The sequence below is a fragment of the Oncorhynchus mykiss genome, chromosome 2 (genome assembly GCF_013265735.2).
Source record: "Oncorhynchus mykiss isolate Arlee chromosome 2, USDA_OmykA_1.1, whole genome shotgun sequence".
NCBI lineage: Eukaryota > Metazoa > Chordata > Actinopteri > Salmoniformes > Salmonidae > Oncorhynchus > Oncorhynchus mykiss.
Genome location: NC_048566.1, coordinates 82,587,152 through 82,608,614, shown reverse-complemented (window position 1 = coordinate 82,608,614; position 21,463 = coordinate 82,587,152). Strand labels below are relative to the sequence as shown.

Sequence of the window (21,463 nt, the reverse complement as noted above, 5' to 3'; positions counted from 1 at the left end):
TGAGTAACGTTTGACCGGTAGTGTATTTTAGACATATTTTCAATGTAGTTTTGCTTACTGAGTTATCTTACAGTTGGTGTTCATAATATACTATAGATACAATCTCTAACAAGTTTCAAGACTACAGTTGCCTGTAAAAAAACAAACCTGTACTTTTACCTTCTTCATTGTCAATAGCTATGGGGTTTAAAAGCCTACTTATAACAACCCAAAGGTTTTATTGTTGAATACAGCGCAACAGTATAACTGTGACGCTACACTACACTGCAACATTGTATCAGTTCAGTGTCACGCCTTAGCAGTTTTAGCGTGGGAAAAGGACAGCACAAGACCCCCATGCACCTGATCCAACTTTCCCATACTAGTGATTATGGAAACAAATTTAGACTTTTACAATGGGCCTCTCCAGGCCATGTTAAGTGCTATTTAATAATCTCAGGTAGGATTATTTCATTAGAATTCCCAACAGTAAAATTATTTAGTGACTGATTAGCTCTTTGTTGTTGTCGCGGTGTGCCGGCTGCAGAAGAGAACCTGCACGCACACCCACGAGGTGAATACCGTGTGGGAAACATAAACTAGGATTAGATTATCTAGACTACAATTATTATTAATCAACGATAGGCTAAATAATAACAAACTATTCACATGACAAAATTTAAAAAGGAGTCGAATGAAGAAGAGCAAAGCCCTGTGTTTACTCACGGCCGTGTGTCCTGTCTCCGCAATGGACCATCCGCTGCGCTTGTGCTGTAGCGACGATTTCGGAGTGCTGCGCTGGGAGTTGCTCTGTCATGTCAATGTGACCGCCCTGGGAAACAAAGTGGAGCCAACTCCTGGCACTAGTCTCGGCCGCTGTTTTTTATGTGCTGTTTTACAGGACAAAGCTCAAAGAGATTTACTTGTGGAATGCCTGGGAAAGATTTCGTGCATGCCTGTCCACTTGTTTCCTACCCGAAATGTAAATGTGGTAGGAGTCAATTAGAAAACTAAGTTCAGACTGTCATGTTCTTTATAAGAATCGGACCAAGGTGCAGAGTGGTATGCTTGCATTCTTATTTATTAAAATAATGAAACACTAAACAACAAACCGAAACGAGTGCTGACAGGCAACCACACATAGACAAGATCCCACAAACACCAAAGGGAAATGGCTACCTAAATGATCCCCAAAGGTGCGGACTCCCGGCCGCAAACCTGAACCTATAGGGGAGGGTCCGGGTGGGCATCCACCCTTGGTGGCGGCTCCGCCCCCCCCCCCCCCCTCTTTATGCTGATCTCTCTGCCTTTGTAGAACCAGACTGTGGATCATCGCAGGAGGCCCCCGGACTGGGAACCGTCGGTGGAGGTTCCGGACTGGGGACCGTCGGTGGAGGTTCCGGACTGGGGACCGCCGGTGGAGGTTCCGGACTGTGGCCCGCCGGTGGAGGTTCCGGACTGTGGCCCGTCGTCCGAGGTTCCGGACTGTGGCCCGTCGTCCGAGGTTCCGGACTGTGGCCCGTCGTTCGAGGTTCCGGACTGTGGCCCGTCGTTCGAGGTTCCAGACTGTGGCCCGTCGTTCGAGGTTCCGGACTGTGACCCGTCGTTCGAGGTTCCGGACTGTGACCCGTCGTTCGAGGTTCCGGACTGTGGCCCGTCGTTCGAGGTTCCGGACTGTGGCCCGCCGTTGGAGGTTCCGGACTGTGAAACGTCGCCGGAAGCTTTGGACTGGGAACTGTCTCCGGAAGCTTTGGACTGGGAACTGTCTCCGGAAGCTCTGGACTGGGAACTGTCTCCGGAAGCTCTGGACTGGGAACTGTCTCCGGAAGCTCTGGACTGGGAACTGTCTCCGGAAGCTCTGGACTGGGAACTGTCTCCGGAAGCTCTGGACTGGGAACTGTCTCCGGAAGCTCTGGACTGAGAACTGTCTGCGGAAGCTCTGGACTGGGAACTGTCGCCGGAAGCTCTGGACTGTGGAGGCGCACTGGAGACCTGATGTGTGGTGCTGGCACTGGTGGTACCGGGCTGGTGACACGCACCTCAGGGCGAATGCGGGGAGCAGGCACAGGACATACTGGACTGTGGAGGCGTACTGGAGATCTGGAGCGTAGAGCTGGCACAATGCGTCCTGGCTGGATGCTCACTTGAGCCCGGCAAATGCAGGGCGCTAGCACAGGACGCACTAGGCTGTGCAGACTCACCGGAGACACAGTACGCAGAGCCGCGCAGGATATCCTGGTCCAAGGAGGTGTACTGGAGACCAGGAGCGCTTAGCCGGCACCATCCGTCCTGGCTGGATGCCCAATCTAGCCCAGCAAATGCGAGGAGCTGGAATAGAGCGCACCGGGCTATGAATGCGAACTGCAGACACCATGCGCATCACTGCGTAACACGGTGTCTGACCAGTCACATGCTCCCCACGGTAAGCACGGGAGTTGGCTCAGGTCTAACCCCTGACTCTGCCAATCTCCTCCCAGGTCCAGGATGTCCTACACTCATCTTTCTCCCGAGCCCAGGATGTCCATCTACTCCTCTTGAACACGCTGCTTGGTCTTTTTGTGGTGGGATCTTCTGTCACGTTCGTTATAAGAATCGGACCAAGGCGCAGCGTGGTATGCATACATTCTTATTTATTAAAAGAATGAAACACAAACTATCAAAATGAAACATGAAGCTATACAAACGATTGCTGACAGGCAATTACACATAAACAATATCCCATAAACACCAAAGGGAAATGGCTACCTAAATATGATCCCCAATCAGAGACAACGATAAACAGCTGCCTCTGATTGGGAACCATATCAGGCCACCATAGACATACAAATCACCTAGACCTACAAAAACCCTAGACATACAAAAAAAAACTAGACAATACAAAACTAGCGTACCCACCCTAGTCACACCCTGACCTAACCAAAATATAAAGAAAACAGAGATATCTCAGGTCAGGGCGTGACACAGACAATGAATAGGGCCGCGATGTCATTGTGACAACCAATATAATTAGTGGATGGGACTGGACTAAAAGAGGGTTAAAATGTATTTTTATCCAGGATCCACGAGGTGAAGCAAATGTGTGTGAGTTGTTGTGTGTTTGTGTGCGCGTGTGTGTGTGTGAACAAAGAATGCCATAGTCCAAAAATCCTATAGGATAAGTTGTTTATTTTCAGAATCCTATTGGACTACTTTTTTCCAATTAGAAATCAAAAGTAATCCTAGTGGATCCTATAGGTTTTGTAGGTTTTTGTCACCCCAGTCAGAATCTTATTAGAACAGTTTTTTCTTATGCGCCCATTAAATTATAGTTTGTTGTACTTTGTTCCATTACAATACAACAACATTGATTACAACATTTTCATTGATTTGAAAAAAAAAAAACTGTTCTATATTCATTTTGGTTTTATTCACCACCACAATATGGGAGTGATTCAAGGCTGCCAGTTAATTTGCCGTATGATCACTAGTACAGCACACCTTTTTAAAAATGTGATTCTTATTCATGCAACTTCTTGTCTTTCAGTTAGACATCACAATATGCCATACAATACTATATACAATGTTACAATAGCAAGATTTTGGGGGGTTGTCCTCTTAGAATGGACAGCATCTTTACATTGCTTATACGCAAATAAAAAAAAGTAGAAGGAAAATAAATGTTTTGGTAGAGTAAGATATGAGCATTTCTTTCTTTTCATATATGTATAATAGTCAGCTATGCACACAAAAAAAGAGAATGTTTCTTTTACCCTCTTTTTGTTGGGATAGGGAGAGGAAAATAAATATCTAAAGATAGAGACTCCCCAAATCATTCCCTCCCAGGGTTGTACAACCCCCTCTCCCTCCCTACCTGCCTCCCTCCCTCCCCTCCGTCCTTCCCTTCCTTCCTCCCAGGGTTGTAGCCCCTCTCCCACCTTCCTCCCTCCCTCAAGAGCTGTCCCTCCCACCCTCCCCATCAATAGAAGGTGCTCCCTCCCCATCCTCCCTATCTCCCTCCTGGATGGAACTACCAGTGCCCACCTAGTGACCTCTTGGCACACCTGATCCAGGTTTTATAAAACATCTAAATAGAAATATGATGAACTGTGTCACATTAAGTTGAAATCAAATTGTTAACACCATTATCCCAGAATCCCTAGACCCACTCCAATTTGCATACTGCCCCAACCGATCCACAGAGGATGCTATCTCTATTGCACTCCACACTGCCCTTTCACACCTGCACAAAATAAACACCTATGTGAGAATGCTATTTATTGACTACAGCTCAGCATTCAACACCATGATGTCCTCAAAGCTCATCACTAAGCTAAGGACCATGGGACTAAACACCTCCCTCTGCAACTGGATCCTGGACTTCCTGACGGGGCGCCCCCCAGGTGGTAAGGGTATGGAACAAAACATCCGTCACGCTGATCCTCAACATGGGGGCCCCTCAGGGGTGCTTGCTCAGTCCCCTCCTGTACTCCCTGTTCACTCATGACTGCATGGCCAGGCATGACTCCAACACCATCATCAAGTTTGCAGATGACAACATTGGTAGGCCTGATCACCGACAATGATGAGACAGTCTATAGGGAGGAGGTCAGAGACCTGGTCGTATGGTGCCAGAATAACAACCTATCCCTCAACGTGATCAAGACAAAGGAGATGATTGTGGATTACAGGAAAAGGAGGACCGAGCACGCCCCCATTCTCATCGACGGGGCTGTAGTGGAACAGGTTGAGAGCTTCAAGTTCCTTGGTGTCCACATCACCAACAAACTATCATGGTCCAAACACACAGACAGTCGTGAAGAGGATATGACAAAGCCTATTCCCCCTCAGGAAACTGGAAAGATTTGAAATTGGTCCTCAGATCCTCAAAAGGTTCTACAGCTGCACCATCGAGAGCATGGTTGCATCACTGCCTGGTATGGACACTGCTCGGCCTCCGACCACAAGGCACTACAGAGGGTAGTGCGTACGGCCCAGTATATCACTGGGGCAAGGCTTCCTGCCATCCAGGACCTCTATATCAGGCGGTGTCAGAGGAAGGCCCTAAAAATGGTCAAAGACTCCAGCCACCGTAGTCATAGACTGTTCTCTCTGCTACCACACACCACCGGTACCAGAGCGCAAAGTCAGGGTCCAAAACGCTTCTAAACAGCTTCTACCCCCAAGCCATACGACCCCTGAAATCAAAAGGCTACCCAGACCCCTCTTTTATGCTGCTGCTACTCTCTGTTTATAATCTATGCATAGTCACTTTAACTCTACCTACATGTACATATTACCTCAATTACCTCAACTAACCAGTACCTCTTGTATTGTTATTTTACTGCTGTTGTTGAATTATTTGTTACTTTTATTTTCAATGTTTTACTTATCCTTTTTTTAACCTAACACTTATTTTTATTTTATATCTTAACTTCTTAAAGCATTTGTTGGTTAAGGGCTTGTAAGTAAGCATTTCACTGTACACCTGTTGTATTTGGCGCATGTGACAAATACAATTTGATTTGATTTGATATGCTTTTGGCTGTAATGCCACATAGCACACCTTTTTAACAGAAATGTAAACAACATTGCAGACAATCTCAGTAGGTTTCACAGCTATTGTTGTTGCCTTTGGAACAATAACTTTAATCTGTGACGCAGATGCACCTGAAGCAAAAGTTTATTCACGTTGTGTCCCTTGGACCTTTACGGGGATGGAGTTGCATGAGATAGCTACTGGGTAGAGGGTACATTGCCGGCGGTTCCCACCTATAGGGTCATCATCTCAAGTGGCAAGGGTTGCAGTTCAATAGTGGTTGCTTATGCTGGTGTTATACTTCACGTGTCCACTGTCCATCTTCATAGATAATTGCCTGAGAGGTTTGGAGGTTGGTGCTCCATATTTTAAGCAGCCAAGTTAACAACAGTGTATTGGCAAGTCTAAGGATAAATCCTTTAGAATGTAATTTAAATATCTATACAATTCCCATCGACAAAATTCATAGAAATCCTATAGGAGTTTGAGCCACGGCTCGGCCGACTGTCTGTGCCCTTAACCACTTTCTGTACCCTTAATGTATAGCTGTATATCTGTAGGCTACTTACATCTGTCCTGTAATTAATTTTTATTTTTATAACTGATTTCCAAACATTAAAAACATGTTTTACCCTAGTCGAAAAATCCTATAAGATTCCAATGAGAAAATCCATCCTACTCAATGCATCGTCAATGAGCGCTGATGAAAATTTCCTCAAAAGTACTTTACAGTGGCTTAGAAATACAATGCCATTCAAAGGAGGCAAACAATTAGTAAGAAAACCTTTGTCCTCATTTTGAAGTCGACAGATTTACTTTAGATGCAGTACAACCACAGATAGAACAATGAGACAGATATTTCACGGGATGTTTAAATGTGAAGCATTTCACTGACTACCAAATATGGTAGTGAGAGGAAGCCCACTGGTGAGCAGTGGGTGAAGATGTAACGAGATGGATTTTGGCCGATTTTCTGAAAATATTCTCATCGATGAATCATTTACACTCAATACAGTTTTCTGTTCCCAAAACTAGAATCTGCTACGAACAGAGTGGACTAAGTTTTGTTGAGTTTAACCTTCGCAAAAGTTTTACTAAATTGCGCTGTGTAGATGGATTGCAAAAGCGAATTGAGTGATTGCACACGCGCACTTCACAGAGTAGGCGTTCCCTAATAAAGATATGCAGATATGCTTTACAACGCGCCAATGGGATCTCGCTAGCACTTGCTTGGCTCTGCCCAGCTCTTTGCTTGTTCTGCCCACTATGACTAAATTGTTCCCATTTGAAACGATAGTCCAGTGGTCTATCATGGTTTAGTTATACATCTTTGGTATAATGTTCGCTAGTTTGTTAAGATTGAGGGGAGGTCACCGGATTTTAGCTAGCTAACGTTATCATTGCTAGCTATTTTTGACGTACTTGACTACTTTAGCAATGCCATCGTATTTCCAGGTAATTTAGACTAAACAGTCGACTTTAAGCGCACCATTATTGCGCCGCCGGTAGAGGGCGGCTTGAGAACGTTCAAGTGACAGAGTTTCTGTTCTTTCTGTACTATAACATACAATCCTATAGGATAGGTTTCAAAATCTGAAATAATTTTCTTTTGGATTTGAATATATATATATATTTATTGGAATCCTATGGTATTTTTTGACCAGGGAGGATCCATTTTATCACGTGTGTGCGTGTGCGAGAGAGCGTGAGAAATAAAAAAAATAAAGCGAATGTGAATCATTTGCACATACCCAGCATTTTAATTAGTGAATAGGTGGAGCCAGCAATACACAATGTAAAGACATAATTTGCACAAAGTCAACATACAGAATATACATTATAAATACAGTAAACATAAATAGTCATTCATGTATTGATTTATTCATGTGTGAACAATGAGTAGCTCTACCCATCTCCATTAAAATATAGTAATTCAATAATCACAGGGACAAAAAAAGGAATATTTGAGTGGCAGGCAATACATTTAATCCATGCATGTATTCTATTCTGACCCTGCCTCACTATCTGGTGCATTATTGTTATCGTTGACTGAACATTATGTGGCAATGTAGGCTAGATTATATCACTATGTCACCACTGGCTGAGTGGTTTTACATGATCAGTGATGCCCTTATGTGTCTGGTGTCCTCTGGTGTCAGTATTGGTGTCCTTTGGTGTCAGTATTTGTCATGCGCTCACCACTGCTCTGAAGAATCATCATCATCATCATTATAATCATCCGCAGCAGAATCATCATCTGAGATATTCATGATCATAATTATTCTTCTCAGATGTACGCGATAGACATTTAATAAATAGAGCAGACACAATTCCTTATTCTACTTGGCAGACAATCATGTCTGTTCTACACTTATACTGAACAAAAATATAAACACAACATGTAAAGTGTTGGTCCCATGAGCTGAAATAACAGATCCCAGAAATGTTCCATACGCACAAAAAGTGTATTTCTCTCAAATGTTGTCCACTTCCTAGTCAGTGAGCAATTATCCTTTGCTAAGATATTCCATCCCCCTGACAGGTGTGTCATATCAAGAAGCTGATTAAACAGCATGATCATTACACAGGTGCAATGTGCTGGGGACAATAAAATGGCACTCTAAAATGTGTAGTTTTGTCACACAACACAGTGCCCACAGATGTCTTAAGTTTTAAGGGAGCGTGCAATTGGCATGCTGACTGCAGGAATGTCCCCCAGAGCTGTTGCCAGATAATTGAATGTTCATTTCTCTACTTTGTTTTAGAGAATCTGGCAGTACGTCCAACCAGCCTCACAACCGCGGACCACGTGTAACCACACCAGCCCAGGACCTCCACATTTGGCTTCTTCACCTGCGGGATCGTCTGAGACCAGTCACTCAGACAGTTTATGAAACTGAGGAGTATTTATGTCTGTAATAAAGCCCTTTTGTGGGTAAAAACGCATTTTGATTGCCTGGGCCTGGCTCCCAAGTGGGTGGGCCTATCCCTACAACATGATGCTGCCACCACCATGCTTCACCGTAGGGATGGTGCCAGGTTTACTCCAGACTTTAACGTGATCAAGACAAAAGAGATGATTGTGGACTACAGGAAAAAGAGGAACGAGCACGCCCCCATTCTCATTGACGGAGCTGTAGTGGAGCAGGTTGAGAGCTTTAAGTCCCTTGGTGTCCACATCACCAACAAACTAACATGGTCCAAGCACACCAAGACAACAAAACCTATTACCCCTCAGGAGACTGTAAAGATTTGGCAATGGTCCTCAGATCCTCAAAAGGTTCTACAGCTGGTTGCATCACTTCCTGGTAGGGCAACTGCTTGGTAGGTACTACAGAGGGTAGTGTGTACGGCCCAGTACATCACTGGGGCTAAGCTTCCTTTGGTTTGTGGTGCTTTCACGACAACTGTGAACTTGGAAAAATACGAGGTCAAATCATGACGTCCGTGATCTTCAGGTCGGAAAGTCGGAAATCTACAAAGAGGCCCGAGTTCCCTGTCGCAACTTGTTTTATTCCCAGTTGTCTTGAACGGACTGAAGTTGGAAATTTCCGAGTTCCCAGTTGTTTTGAACGCGGCAACACACACACACATACACACACACATACCCACGCACAAGCACATTGCATAACCCGGAACTCCAGGCCATTGATGTCCACTAATTTATCTCATTACAGAGCAAGTTTGCAGGAAATAGCCAGGAAATGTTCTATTATAGAATTTATTGCTCTGTCTACTCATGTACGCACTTACATAGCAGAATTGTACATCCATTGCTTCTCAAAGCATTTGGAAATGAGTGGGCCTACTTTAGACGGGATAGGCTGACTGGTTCTCTATCTGCGCCTCCAACAGAACCAGTCTCCTCCCCTAAAGTTGATGTGAAAGAGAGAACATTATGCTGTCTGAACACGGGAAGAAGTTGGGTTCATAAACTAAATCGGCAGTTTGTTTACAGTAACTCCCAAGTTTTTCCATTGTCGTCTTTTTGTCATTTTGACTGGTAAAAACGTGAAAACATGTCTCGTTTCGGGGCGGTGTTGTTCGCAATTTGACGAGTGATACGCAGGATTGTTGCCAAGATACATTGAAACGTGTCAGAGTAATAACTTAATCAAACCGAGACTGGAAAGACGACTTTTGGACAGAATTAAGCGAAAATGTCAGACAACAGATCAAGTTTTCTTCATATTGGAGACATTGTGTCGCTGTACGCAGAAGGCACTGTCAATGGCTTCATCAGTACATTGGGGTATGTTCCCTCTAATCTAATTAAATATTATGTGTATCTAAAACCATGTTTGATGAAAATCTGTGATAAACAGGTACAGGCTCGTTTGGCGTCTGATGCATGAAATGGGTCAATGTAACATGCAGTGTGAGATTGGTGTCTGTGGATCCGGGGTTGAGAAATCGGAAGTTGAAAAGGCCTAATCACAAGCAATTGTATCAAGGAGGAAATGAAGATGAGTAACAGTGCACAGTTATGCAAGTATAATAGGAATGCAAACTTTGTGCATGTACCTCGCTAGTGTTACCAATGCGTGCGCAATGTCCTGTACACATGCAGCCACTTTATTACTCTCTGGGCGTCAAATGCCAAATGGTTTACTGGGAAAGGATTATGTACTGTAATCCATGACCTAATCAAAATAGTATGAAGTGTTTTGTGAGTGGTCGTGGCCCTTTTTGCAGTAGTAGCACGTGCTGTGAGACAGCTGAAGAATTGTACTTGAATGGTCACACCTGTTTGATCAAGAAGAGCTGTAAATGTGTGTAATGTGTATGATATATTCACCAGGGTGTCCTCCAATGCAGCATGAATAATATTGTTGGGCTGTTGAATTCACCCTTATGAAAAAAAAAGTGCAGTACAGTGTAGTATAACATCAGTTTGAGTGCAGTATGATTATTCAAAATACCACCGTTGTCTGCAGTTACTGTAAAGGATGCTATTGTGTGTGGCCAATACTTTCATCTGCTGAAAGTTATGATAGTAAACCTTCACTAACCTTTCCACTTTAAAAATATGTAAATGTTTAACTTTTGGGTAATGAAAACCCTTCCAAATGCACAGAATCTGAATGAGGTTACGGTCTGTTTTTTGACAACAGTGAAGGAAGGCCATATAGGTGCACTATAGTCTGGGGGCAGGGGGACCACTGGTTGAGCACAAAAGGTCACAGTGAATAACCTGTACTCAGAGTTTTGGGGTACTGGTTGCTGAATGGATTCTTCCCAGAGTAGGTCTAACAAGTACTCTTAAATGGTGTAGTATTTATTATACAATGGTTGGGTCTAATGCTGATTGGTTAAAACCGCCAGTGTCTATTCCACAAGTTGCCACCGGCTAAATCTGTTAAAATGCCTATTTAGTCTGTTCCATCTTACTGCTCTCATCAGCCCAGCCAGGCAATTTATAAACTTGATCTCCGCTATAAAAAGCATCTAGATTTCTTTAAGACTAACATTTTGTTTTCAACAGCGGAGATTTGTATAATCAATTTTTATGGATATATATATATATATATAATGTAACTTAAAAAAAGGTCAAATGAAACGAAGTGCATATAGTTTTCAGTCTTTCCAGCTTCAGTTTGAAGTGATTGTGTTAGCTGTGTTGTTGGCTAGCTTCTCTGAACAACAGTGACGAGTGAGCACATTTTCTATGCCAGGCAAATTCGCCCCTCATTGTTATGGAGTTATCCAAATGTCGCTAGAAAACTGCTTAAACAAATGCAGCTGCTTTGCTGTTATTCTGACTGCACTTTTTTGATGTGAATGTAAGTTAGCCGTTGGCTAGCTAGCAAGCAGGGGATAAGAACGTTGCCAGCCAATATGGCAACGGAATGTTTAGAATGAACAACTGGGTCACGTACATAGATACTGAACGACTGGGTCGCGTCTCTGGCAACAGATCCAATCGAACGAACGACCAGCCGGCTTGGGTAGCAACCCTAGATTTGTGTCAGGACTATATATTGTGGTAGGATGAAATAGTATGAAAAATTCATCAAAATAATATTTTTTTAATGAAAATATGTCAATCATAATTTGAATATGGTGGTAACCCATTGTATAAAAGTGATAATGCCCTTGAAGCCGGTGTTTGGTTGATATATTGGCCCTCTACAAACTAAACCCATGCCATGGCATTATCACTTAATTGTAGTGTTTTTTTTTTCAGGGAATGGAAGTTTATTATCATAACTAACAGTTCATTCCAAGGACCACCTGAGAATTTCTACAAATATTAACTCGGAAGAGAATTGACTAAGGAACCAAATAGACAAGCTGAGTTATTATAGTGACTACAAGAAGAAAGTTAAAATGCGGCTCCAGCACTTCAGTGAATTTCTCAGCTCTGCACTCTGCCCTCTAGGCCAGGAACAGGCTTGAATTGACAGACTGCCTCTGTGGCTTGAATCTGCCCCACCCACTTCCCGCTCTTTCTCACATTCTCTCCCTTGCTTTCATTCTCTCAATCTACTTTCTCTTTCTGTGCTTTCAAACAGCCACTCTCCAAAAGCATAGCAGGCATGAGCAGAGGATCACTCCTGAATTCCACCTATCTATTATGGTCACTCAGAACCCCAGTGTGTTCACAAGGCACACAAGCCATATTTTAATACCTTCAATGTGTCCTTGATGTAATCACTGATCTGTAAAATTAGTGGATAGGTGAAATCCCATTGCTTTCAGCAATCACACTGTATCAGGTCAGCAATTTCAAGCAGGAAGGAAGGGAAATGGGAACAATGTTTATATAGGGACAGACTGACTTGTAACCTGGGCAGATGAAGCCTATAAAGGCCGCAGATGGACCTATGCCAACAATATGAATCATATGACCTACTTTATGTTACTGAAAAGTAACTGGTCAAAGCCAATCTCAATGCAAATGTCAAGGCCATAAAATGTCTGAATGCAAAGTGCGTAGTAGAGGGCTCAGCTGTTTTTAAAGCAAAGGTATAAAGTCTATCAGTGATTCATTAACTGATGCAGTCTGACAGCCAGGTCTGTGTGGTGTACTTTATCAACATTAAACACTCTCTTAAAAAATAAGCCTCATTCAAGGCCCAGGAAGTCAGTGGCAGAGATCCTGCCTGACTACATTGCAGGTGCATGTTCAATCTTACAACGCATGTTTAGGTATGTAACATATCAGCGTTGCCCAAGCTCGGTCCTGGGGACCCCAAGGGGTGCACGTTTTGGTTTTTAATTCAAATAATCAAAGCTTGATTAGTTGATTTGTTTGTTTGAATCATCCTTGTAGTGCTAGGGCAAAATCCAAAACGTGCACCCCTTGGGGTCCTGAGGACCGAGTTTGGGAAACACTGAGCTAACCACATGTAGCGCTGTGCTTTTACTGGTATTTTCAACACTTTATCCAAGTGTTGCTGCATGTAGAAAATCCTAGGAAATGTTCTGTAATTTTTACATCAGCCGATGTCACAGTGCTGTACAGAAACCCAGCCTAAAACCCCAAACAGCAAGCAATGCAGATGTAGAAGCACGGTGGCTAGGAAAAACTCCATAGAAAGGCAGGAACTTAGGAAGAAACCTAGAGAGAAACCAGGCTCTGAGGGGTGGCCAGTCCTCTTCTGGCGGTGCCGGGTGGAGATTATAACAGTACAGGGCCAAGATGTTCAAACGTTCATAGATGACCAGCAGGGTCAAATAATAGTAATAATCACAGTGGTTGTAGAGGATGCAACAGGTCAGCACCTCAGGAGTAAATGTCAGTTGGCTTTTCATAGATGATCATTCAGAGTTAGAGACAGTAGGTGCGCTAGAGAGTCGAAAACAGCAGGTCCGAGACAAGGTAGCACTTCTGGTGAATAGGTCAGGGTTCCATAGCTGCAGGCAGAACATTTGAAACTGGAGCAATAGCACAACCAGCTGAACTGGGGACAGCATGGCCAGGTAGTCCTGAGGCATGGTCCTCGAGCTCAGGTTCCCTGAGAGAGAGTTAGAGGGAGCATACTTAAATTCACATAGGACACCGAATAAGAAAGGAAAAATGCTCCAGATATAACAGACTGATCCTGTGCGCCCCAACACAAACTATTAGAGCATAAATACTGGAGGCTGAGACGGGAGGGGTTGGGAGACACTGTGTCCCCGTCCGATTATAACCTCGGAAAGGGCCAACCAGGCAGGATATAACCCCGCCCACATTGCCAAAGCACAGCCCCCACACCACTAGAGGGATATCTTCAAACCACCAACTTCATACCCTGAGACAAGGCCGTGTATAGCCCACGAAGACCTCCCCCATGGCATGAACCCAACCTGGACAGGAAGATCACGTCAGTGACTCAACCCACTCAAGTGATGCACCCCTCCTAGGGACGGCATGGAAGAGCACCAGTAAGCCAGTGACTCAGCCCCCGTAATAGGGTTAGAGGCAGAGAATCCAGGTGGAGAGAGGAGAAGGCAGGCAGAGCCAGCAAGGGCTGTTCGCTCCAGCGCCTTTCCATTCACCTTCACACTCCTGGGACAGACTACACTCAATCACAGGACCTACTGAAGAGATTAATCCAATCACTCAATCAATCAATCAATGCCTGGTTGTGCGTGTTTGGCCAGGGGAGACGTAGCTCTGCAAATCTTTATCACACTAAACCTATTATTTGGCAGGGAATACTATTTCTAGATCAGTGATTCTACACCTCACTTCTCAAGTTGATCTTCTCCAGTGGACTTGAAGTTGTAGCTGAAAATGAGTCAAATATGGGCTGTTAAAACTTCTTAAGGATTAGGCCATTTACATTTTTCTTTTGCTTAAAATGTAAAATCCAAATCTGCCTGTAGCAAGGATATGCATGTTCTTGGTACCATTTGAAAGGACACACTTTGACGTTTCTGGAAATGTGAAAGGAATGTAGTAGAATATAATACAATAGATAAGGTAAAATATTTATACAAATAAAATAAATGTTATTTTGTATTTTTTACCATCTTTGAAATGCAAGAGAAAGGCCATAATGTATAATTACAGCCCAGGTGAAGTTTAGATTTTGGCCACTAGATGGCATTGGTGTGTGTAAAGTTTTAGACTGATTTAATGAACCATTGCATTTCTGTTAATTCTTGTATCAAGACTGCCCAAATGTGCCTAATTTGTTTATTAATAACTTTTCATGTTCAAAATTGTGCACTCTCCAAACAATAGCATGGTATTCTTTCACTGCAATAGCTTCTGTAAATTGGACAGTGCAGTTAACTTAAATTCTTCTTAATCTTTCTGCCAATATCAGATATGTCTATGTCCTGGGAGATGTTCCTGTTACATACAACCACATGCAAATCGCATTAGCCCAGGTTAGCTCAACCATCCTGTGGAAGGGACACCAATCCCAAATAAGTTTAAAGGGTCACATCAATGGTTATGTCCAAATACCCATACTTGCGTCCTAAATAGGCAGTTTAATGATGTGACATTTCGAAAATCCAGTGTACTTTAAATGTCTGGATGTAATACTCATTTCGGCTTTGACAACAGCTGATCAATTAGATATGGGGATGCTATACCGAAATCAACGAATAGTGGGAAACAACTCAATCACGCATGGCGCATTTTCAGTATGCGAATAGTAAAATTATATGCACCCTTTTCCACATTGGAAGAGGTGGTCTGCGAGTGATGGGCCCTAGTTCTCTTCAAGTAGCCAAACAACAAAACTAGGGAACTTAATTTCGAAGATGCCAGAAGTAGAGGTCGACCGATTTATGATTTTTCAACGCCGAGACCGATTATTGGCGGACCAAAAAAAGCTGATACCGATTAATCAGCCGATTTTTATATTTAAAAAAAATATATATATATTTATTTCTTTTATTATTATTATTATTATTATTATTTTTTAAAATATTTTATTTAAAAAATATATATTTATTTTTTATTTATTTGTAATAATGACAATTATAACAATACTGAATGAACACTTTTAACTTTAATATAATACATCAATAAAAAATCTAGTTGGCCTCAAATATTGAAACCTGTTCAATTTGGTTTAAATAATGCAAAAACAAAGTGTTGGAGAAGAAAGTAAAAGTGCAATATGTGCCATGTAAGAAGGCTAACGTTTAATTTCCTTGCTCAGAACATGAGAACATATGAAAGCTGGTGGTTCCTTTTAACATGAGTCTTCAATATTCCCAGGTAAGAAGTTTTAGGTTGTCGTTATTATAGGACTATTTCTCTCTACCATTTGTATTTCATATACCTTTGACTATTGGATGTTATTATAGGCACTTTAGTATTGCCAGTGTAACAGTATAGCTTCCGTCCCTCTCCTCGCCCCAACCTGGGCTCGAACCAGGAACACATCGACAACAGCCACCCTCAAAGCAGCATTACCCATACAGAGCAAGAGGAACAACTACTCCAAGTCTCAGAGCGAGTGACGTTTGAAACACTATAAGCGCGCACCCCGCTAACTAGCTAGCCATTTCACATCACATCGTTACACCAGCCTAATCTCGGGAGTTGATAGGCTTGAAGTCATAAACAGCTCAATGCTTGAAGCATTGCGAAGAGCTGCTGGTAAAACGCACTAAAGTGCTGTTTGAATGAATGCTTACGAGCCGGCTGCTGCCTACCATCGCTCAGTCAGACTGCTATATCAAATCATAGACTTAATTATAACATAATAACACACAGAAATACGAGCCTTTGGTCATTAATATGGTAGAATCTGGAAACTATCATTTTGAAAACAAAACTTTTTATTTTAAATCAAATTTATTTAAATAGCCCTTCGTACATCAGCTGATATCTCAAAGTGCTGTACAGAAACCCAGCCTAAAACCCCAAACAGCAAGCAATGCAGGTGTAGAAGCACGGTGGCTAGGAAAAACTCCCTAGAAAGGCCAAAACCTAGGAAGAAACCTAGAGAGGAACCAGGCTATGTGGGGTGGCCAGTCCTCTTCTGGCTGTGCCGGGTGAAGATTATAACAGAACATGGCCAAGATGTTCAAATGTTCATAAATGACCAGCATGGTCAAATAATAATAATCACAGGCAGAACAGTTGAAACTGGAGCAGCAGCACGGCCAGGTGGACTGGGGACAGCAAGGAGTCATCATGTCAGGTAGTCCTGAGGCATGGTCCTAGGGCTCAGGTCCTCCGAGAGAGAAAGAAAGAGAGAATTAGAGAGAGCATACTTAAATTCACACAGGACACCGGATAGGACAGGAGAAGTACTCGAGATATAACAAACTGACCCTAGCCCCCCGACACAAACTACTGCAGCATAAATACTGGAGGCTGAGACGGTGAAATAATGAACCATTCGGTATTTTGTCTAACGGGTGGCATCCCTAAGTCTTAATATTCCTGTTACATTGTACAACCTTCAATGTTATGTCATAATTACGTAAAATTCTGGCAAATTAGTTCGCAATGAGCCAGGCGGCCCAAACTGTTGCATATACCCTGACTCTGCGTGCAATGAAAGCAAGAGAAGTGACACAATTTCACATGGTTAATATTGCCTGCTAACCTGGATTTCTTTTTGCTAAATATGCAGGTTTAAAAATATATACTTCTGTGTATTGATTTTAAGAAAGGCATTGATGTTTATGGTTAGGTACAGTCAGTCGTGCAACGATTGGCTTCTACTGCATTCGCGTAACAGGCAGGCTCCTCGTGGAGTACAATGAGAGGCAGGTGGTTAGTGCGTTGGACTAGTTAACTGTAAGGTTGCAAGATTGAATCCCGGAGCTGACAAGGTAAAAATCTGTCGTTCTGCCCCTGAACAAGGCAGTTAACCCACCGTTCCTAGGCCGTCATTGAAAATAAGAATGTGTTCTTAACTGACTTGCCTAGTTAAATAAATAAAATAAAAAATTTAATCGGCCAAATCGGTGTCCAAAAATACAGATTTCCGATTTGTTATGAAAACTTGAAATTGGCCCTAATTAATCGGCCATTCCGATTAATCGGTCGACCTCTAGCCCGAAGCTTCTGCGACGGTGTTCAAATGTAGGCTAAGTAGTTTTTGTTCTCTTTAAAATTATCACGAGTATTGATTGCATCGTAGGCTACATATTTTTACCCAAAGTGGATTTCTGTTTTCCCAGTGTTTCTTGTTCTCTTGCCCTGAATGTGTCGGCACCGGGATTCGGGATGTGGCTGCGTTACTGATGTCATGTTTATCAGGCCTTTTCATTTGAACATATGGAGTGTTTTAGTTTTGTAGGTTAGGTTACCTATTTCATTATTTAATTGATGGATCAAGCCTTAAGTCATTCTGATCTCGTTCCCAATGACCAGTGCTTTAGTATGTTGTTGTCCTGTCCAGTGGCTCTGAATTTGCAATGCACCCAACTGTCCTTATCGTTTCTGTACAATAGCCTTTTGATTTTAACATTTTAAAAGTTTTGGTGTGTGTACTAGGCTATTTCATTTATATATGCTACAGCACTCTTATTACACTAATAGTTTGTTTCCATTTCAACATATTTATGTTGTCTTCAGTCCATTTTAAATCCGATAGATAGGCTATATGGTCTATCACCAGCCTGAGTAGGCCTATAATGCCATTCCTATTCTATTCAGATTTGAGAGAAATTAATCAATTTGGAAATGAGCTAATATTAGGCTAGTTTATGCCGACGCATTTCTGTTGAATTTGGAAAAATTCACCTGCACTCGGCCCTGTCCCACCTACTCAGCCAATCAGAAGCTTCTACTGCGTTGTGGCATACAGCATACTTTTTACTAAATGGTACGTACTAAATAGTATGCAGTTTAAGTATGTAGTACATTAGTGTGGGTTATCGGACATGGCCACTGATACCAACCAATGTAGCTAATTTGGGAGGTAGCTCCAACTGGGATTCTAACCTGGGTCTAGAGACTGAGCACACTAGGTATTGGATTAAGGTCGCTACATTACTCAAAACCGTCGGGAGAGCGTATCTCCACTCCCCATGCTTATCTATACCAAGTTCGTCACGTGTAAATGCCCTCACACTTCTGTCACCAATGTAGTGAATTTGGGGTGAAGTCCTGACCATGACTCGAGCCCGAATCCAGTGACTGTCAAGTGAGTCCCGGTCAGGGCTACCCCCGAAATTTCTACAATATACTTTGATGGTTAGTTTAATTGTACCTAATTTACCAATTTTTAGCTACAACTTCTGAGTCCGTTGGAGAGGATCAGCTTGAGCAAAGTGAGGTGTAGAATCACAGATCTACGAATTGTAGTCCCTGCCAAATAATAGGTTTTGATGACGTGGCATGCAACCATTGGTTGACGCAATGTAATGCCTGAGCATCTATTTTGGCAGGAACTCCACCATTGTGCATCCTTAATGATAATCCTTAATTGATTTGACGGCTAGTAATGTTTTCAGACCCAGCCATGGTATCATGAATGTTGGCTGGAGTCGCCATTACTGTACTCGTCACATGCAACCTCGCCTCGACAGGCTTTGACTCTATAAATCCATATTGACGTATGATAGTAGCCTATATGATAGTAAGTATAAGCTCTTAAATAAGTTCCTCAGGTCACACCTCATTTACAAACGCTCAATTCCCCTGAGGCTGATCCTCTCCCTGGGTCCAATCCTATTTTTCTGTTGTGCTTATCTATCTTTCAAGCAAACACAAGTCAACACATTTCAGGTTAGTAGTCACTTGTTACTTTATACAACCATAAGGTAGCCTGAATTGTGTATGAACTGTTCATAGACCTGTCATTTAGCTACACAGGGTAAATGACTGCATTTAATCTCATTGAAAGCATTTAAGCTGAAAAAAAGGTTACAATTTATTTATATATACACACATACATACATGACACACACTACCATTCAAAAGTTTTGTGTCACTTAGAAATGTCCTTGTTTTTGAAAGAAAAGCACATTGTTTTTGTCCATTAAAATCCAATTGATCAGAAATACAGTGCAGACATTGTTAATGTTGTAAATTACTATTGTAGCTGGAAACGCAGATAAAAATAAAAAAAATGGAATATCTCATAGGCGTACAGAGGCCCATTATCAGCAACCATCACTCCTGTATTCCAATGACACGTTGTGTTAGCTAATCCAAGTGTATCATTTTAAAAGGCTAATTGATAATTTGAAAACCCTTTTGCAGTTATGATAGCACAGCTGAAAACTTTTGTGCTGATTTAATGAAGCAATAAACAGGCCTTCTTTAGACTAGTTGAGAATCTGGAGCATCAGCATTTGTGGGTTCGATTGCAACGAAACAAATAACTTTCGTCTGAAACTCGTCAGTCCTATTCTTGTTCTGAGCAATTAAGGCTGTTCCATTAGAGAAATTGCCAAGAAACTGAAGATCTCGTACAATGCTGTGTACTACTCCCTTCACAAAACAGCGCAAATTGTCTCTAACCAGAATAAAAAGAGGAGTGGGAGGCCCAGGTGCACAACTGAGCAAGAGGACAAGTACATTAGTGTTTAGTTTGAGAAACAGACGCCTCACAAGTCCTCAACTGGCAGCTTCATTAAATAGTAATCGCAAAACACCAGTCTCAACGTCAACAGTGAAGAGGCGACTCCGGGATGCTGGCCTTCTAGTCAGAGTTGCAAAGAAAAAGCCATATCTCAGACTGGCCAATAAAAATAAAAGATTAAGATTGGCAAAAGAACACAAACACTGGACAAAGGAACTCTGTCTAGAAGGCCAGCATCCCGGAGTTGCCTCTTCACTGTGCTTTACATTTTTTTAAAGTGCTTTTCTATCAAAAACAAGGATATTTCTAGGTGACCCCAACCTTTTGAACGGTAGTGTGTACGAACATGCATGCATACAGTTGAAGTCGGAAGTTTACATACACTTAGGTTGGAGTCATTAAAACTTGTTTTTTAACCACTCCACAAATTTCTTGTTAAACTATAGTTTTGACAAGTCTGTTAGAACATCTACTTTGTGCATGACACAGGCAATTTTTCCAACAATTGTTTACAGATGGTGAATTATAAGTGAAATAATCTTTCACATATCCAGTAGGTCAGAAGTTTACATACACACTAAGTTGACTGTGCCTTGAAACAGCTTGGAAAATTCCAGAAAATGATGTCATGGCTTTAGAAGTTTCTGATAGGCTAATTGACATCATTCGAGTCAATTGGAGGTGTACCTGTGGATGTATTTCAAGGCCTACCTTCAAACTCAGTGCCTCTTTGCTTGACATCATGGGAAAATCAAAAGAAATCTGCCAAAAAATTGTAGACCTCCACAAGTCTGGTTCATCCTTGGGAGCAATTTCCAAACGCCTGAAGGTACCACGTTCATCTGTACAAACAATAGTACACAAGTATAAACACCATGGGACCACGCAGCCGTCATACCGCTCAGGAAGGAGACCCTTTCTGTCTCCTAGAGATTAATGTAATTTGGTGCGAAAAGTGCAAATCAATCCCAGAACAACAGCAAACAACCTTGTGAAGATGCTGGAGGAAACGGGTACAAAAGTATCGTTATCCACAGTCAAACGAGTCCTATATTGACATAACTTGAAGGTCAGCAAGGAAGAAGCCTCTGCTCCAAAACCGCCATTAAAAAGCCAGACTACAGTTTGCACATGGGGACAAAGATCGTACTTTTGGGAGAAATGTCCTCTGGTCTGATGAAACGATATAACTGTTTGGCCATAATGACCATTGTTATGTTTGGAGGAAAAAGGGGGAGGCTTGCAAGCTGAAGAACACCATCCCAACCGTGAAGCACGGTGGTTGCAGCATCATGTTGTGGTAAGTGCTTTGCTGCAGGAGGGACTGGTGCACTTCACAAAATAGATGGCATCATGAGGCAGGAAAATTATGTGGATATATTGAAGCAACATCAGTTAAAGCTTGGTCGCGAATGGGTCTTCCAAATGGACAATGACCCCAAGCATACTTCCAAAATTGTGGCAAAATGGCTTAAGGACAACAAAGTCAAGATATTGGAGTGGCCATCACAAAGCCATGACCCCA

General features: G+C 42.4%; 2 protein-coding genes across 4 annotated transcripts in view; one reads left to right on the top strand and one right to left on the bottom strand.

The window, feature by feature from the left end:
- Nucleotides 1-860, bottom strand: part of LOC110497700 (pleckstrin homology domain-containing family G member 7) — a 37,079-nt gene extending 36,219 nt beyond the window's left edge. For both annotated transcript variants that reach the window (XM_036956613.1, XM_036956620.1), the window contains exon 1: nucleotides 706-860. The gene's annotated coding sequence lies outside the window, so the exon portion shown is untranslated. The remainder of the gene's footprint in view (nucleotides 1-705) is intronic.
- An 8,373-nt stretch (nucleotides 861-9,233) lies between these two features.
- The window catches only part of LOC110497694 (inositol 1,4,5-trisphosphate receptor type 2), a 170,024-nt gene continuing 157,794 nt past the window's right edge, over nucleotides 9,234-21,463 (top strand). The window contains exon 1 of one of the 2 annotated variants that reach the window (XM_036956593.1): nucleotides 9,234-9,746. In XM_036956593.1, coding sequence (XP_036812488.1) covers nucleotides 9,655-9,746 — 92 coding nt within the window. In that variant the 5' untranslated portion in view covers nucleotides 9,234-9,654. The remainder of the gene's footprint in view (nucleotides 9,747-21,463) is intronic. The other variant, XM_036956603.1, reaches the window with a different exon arrangement.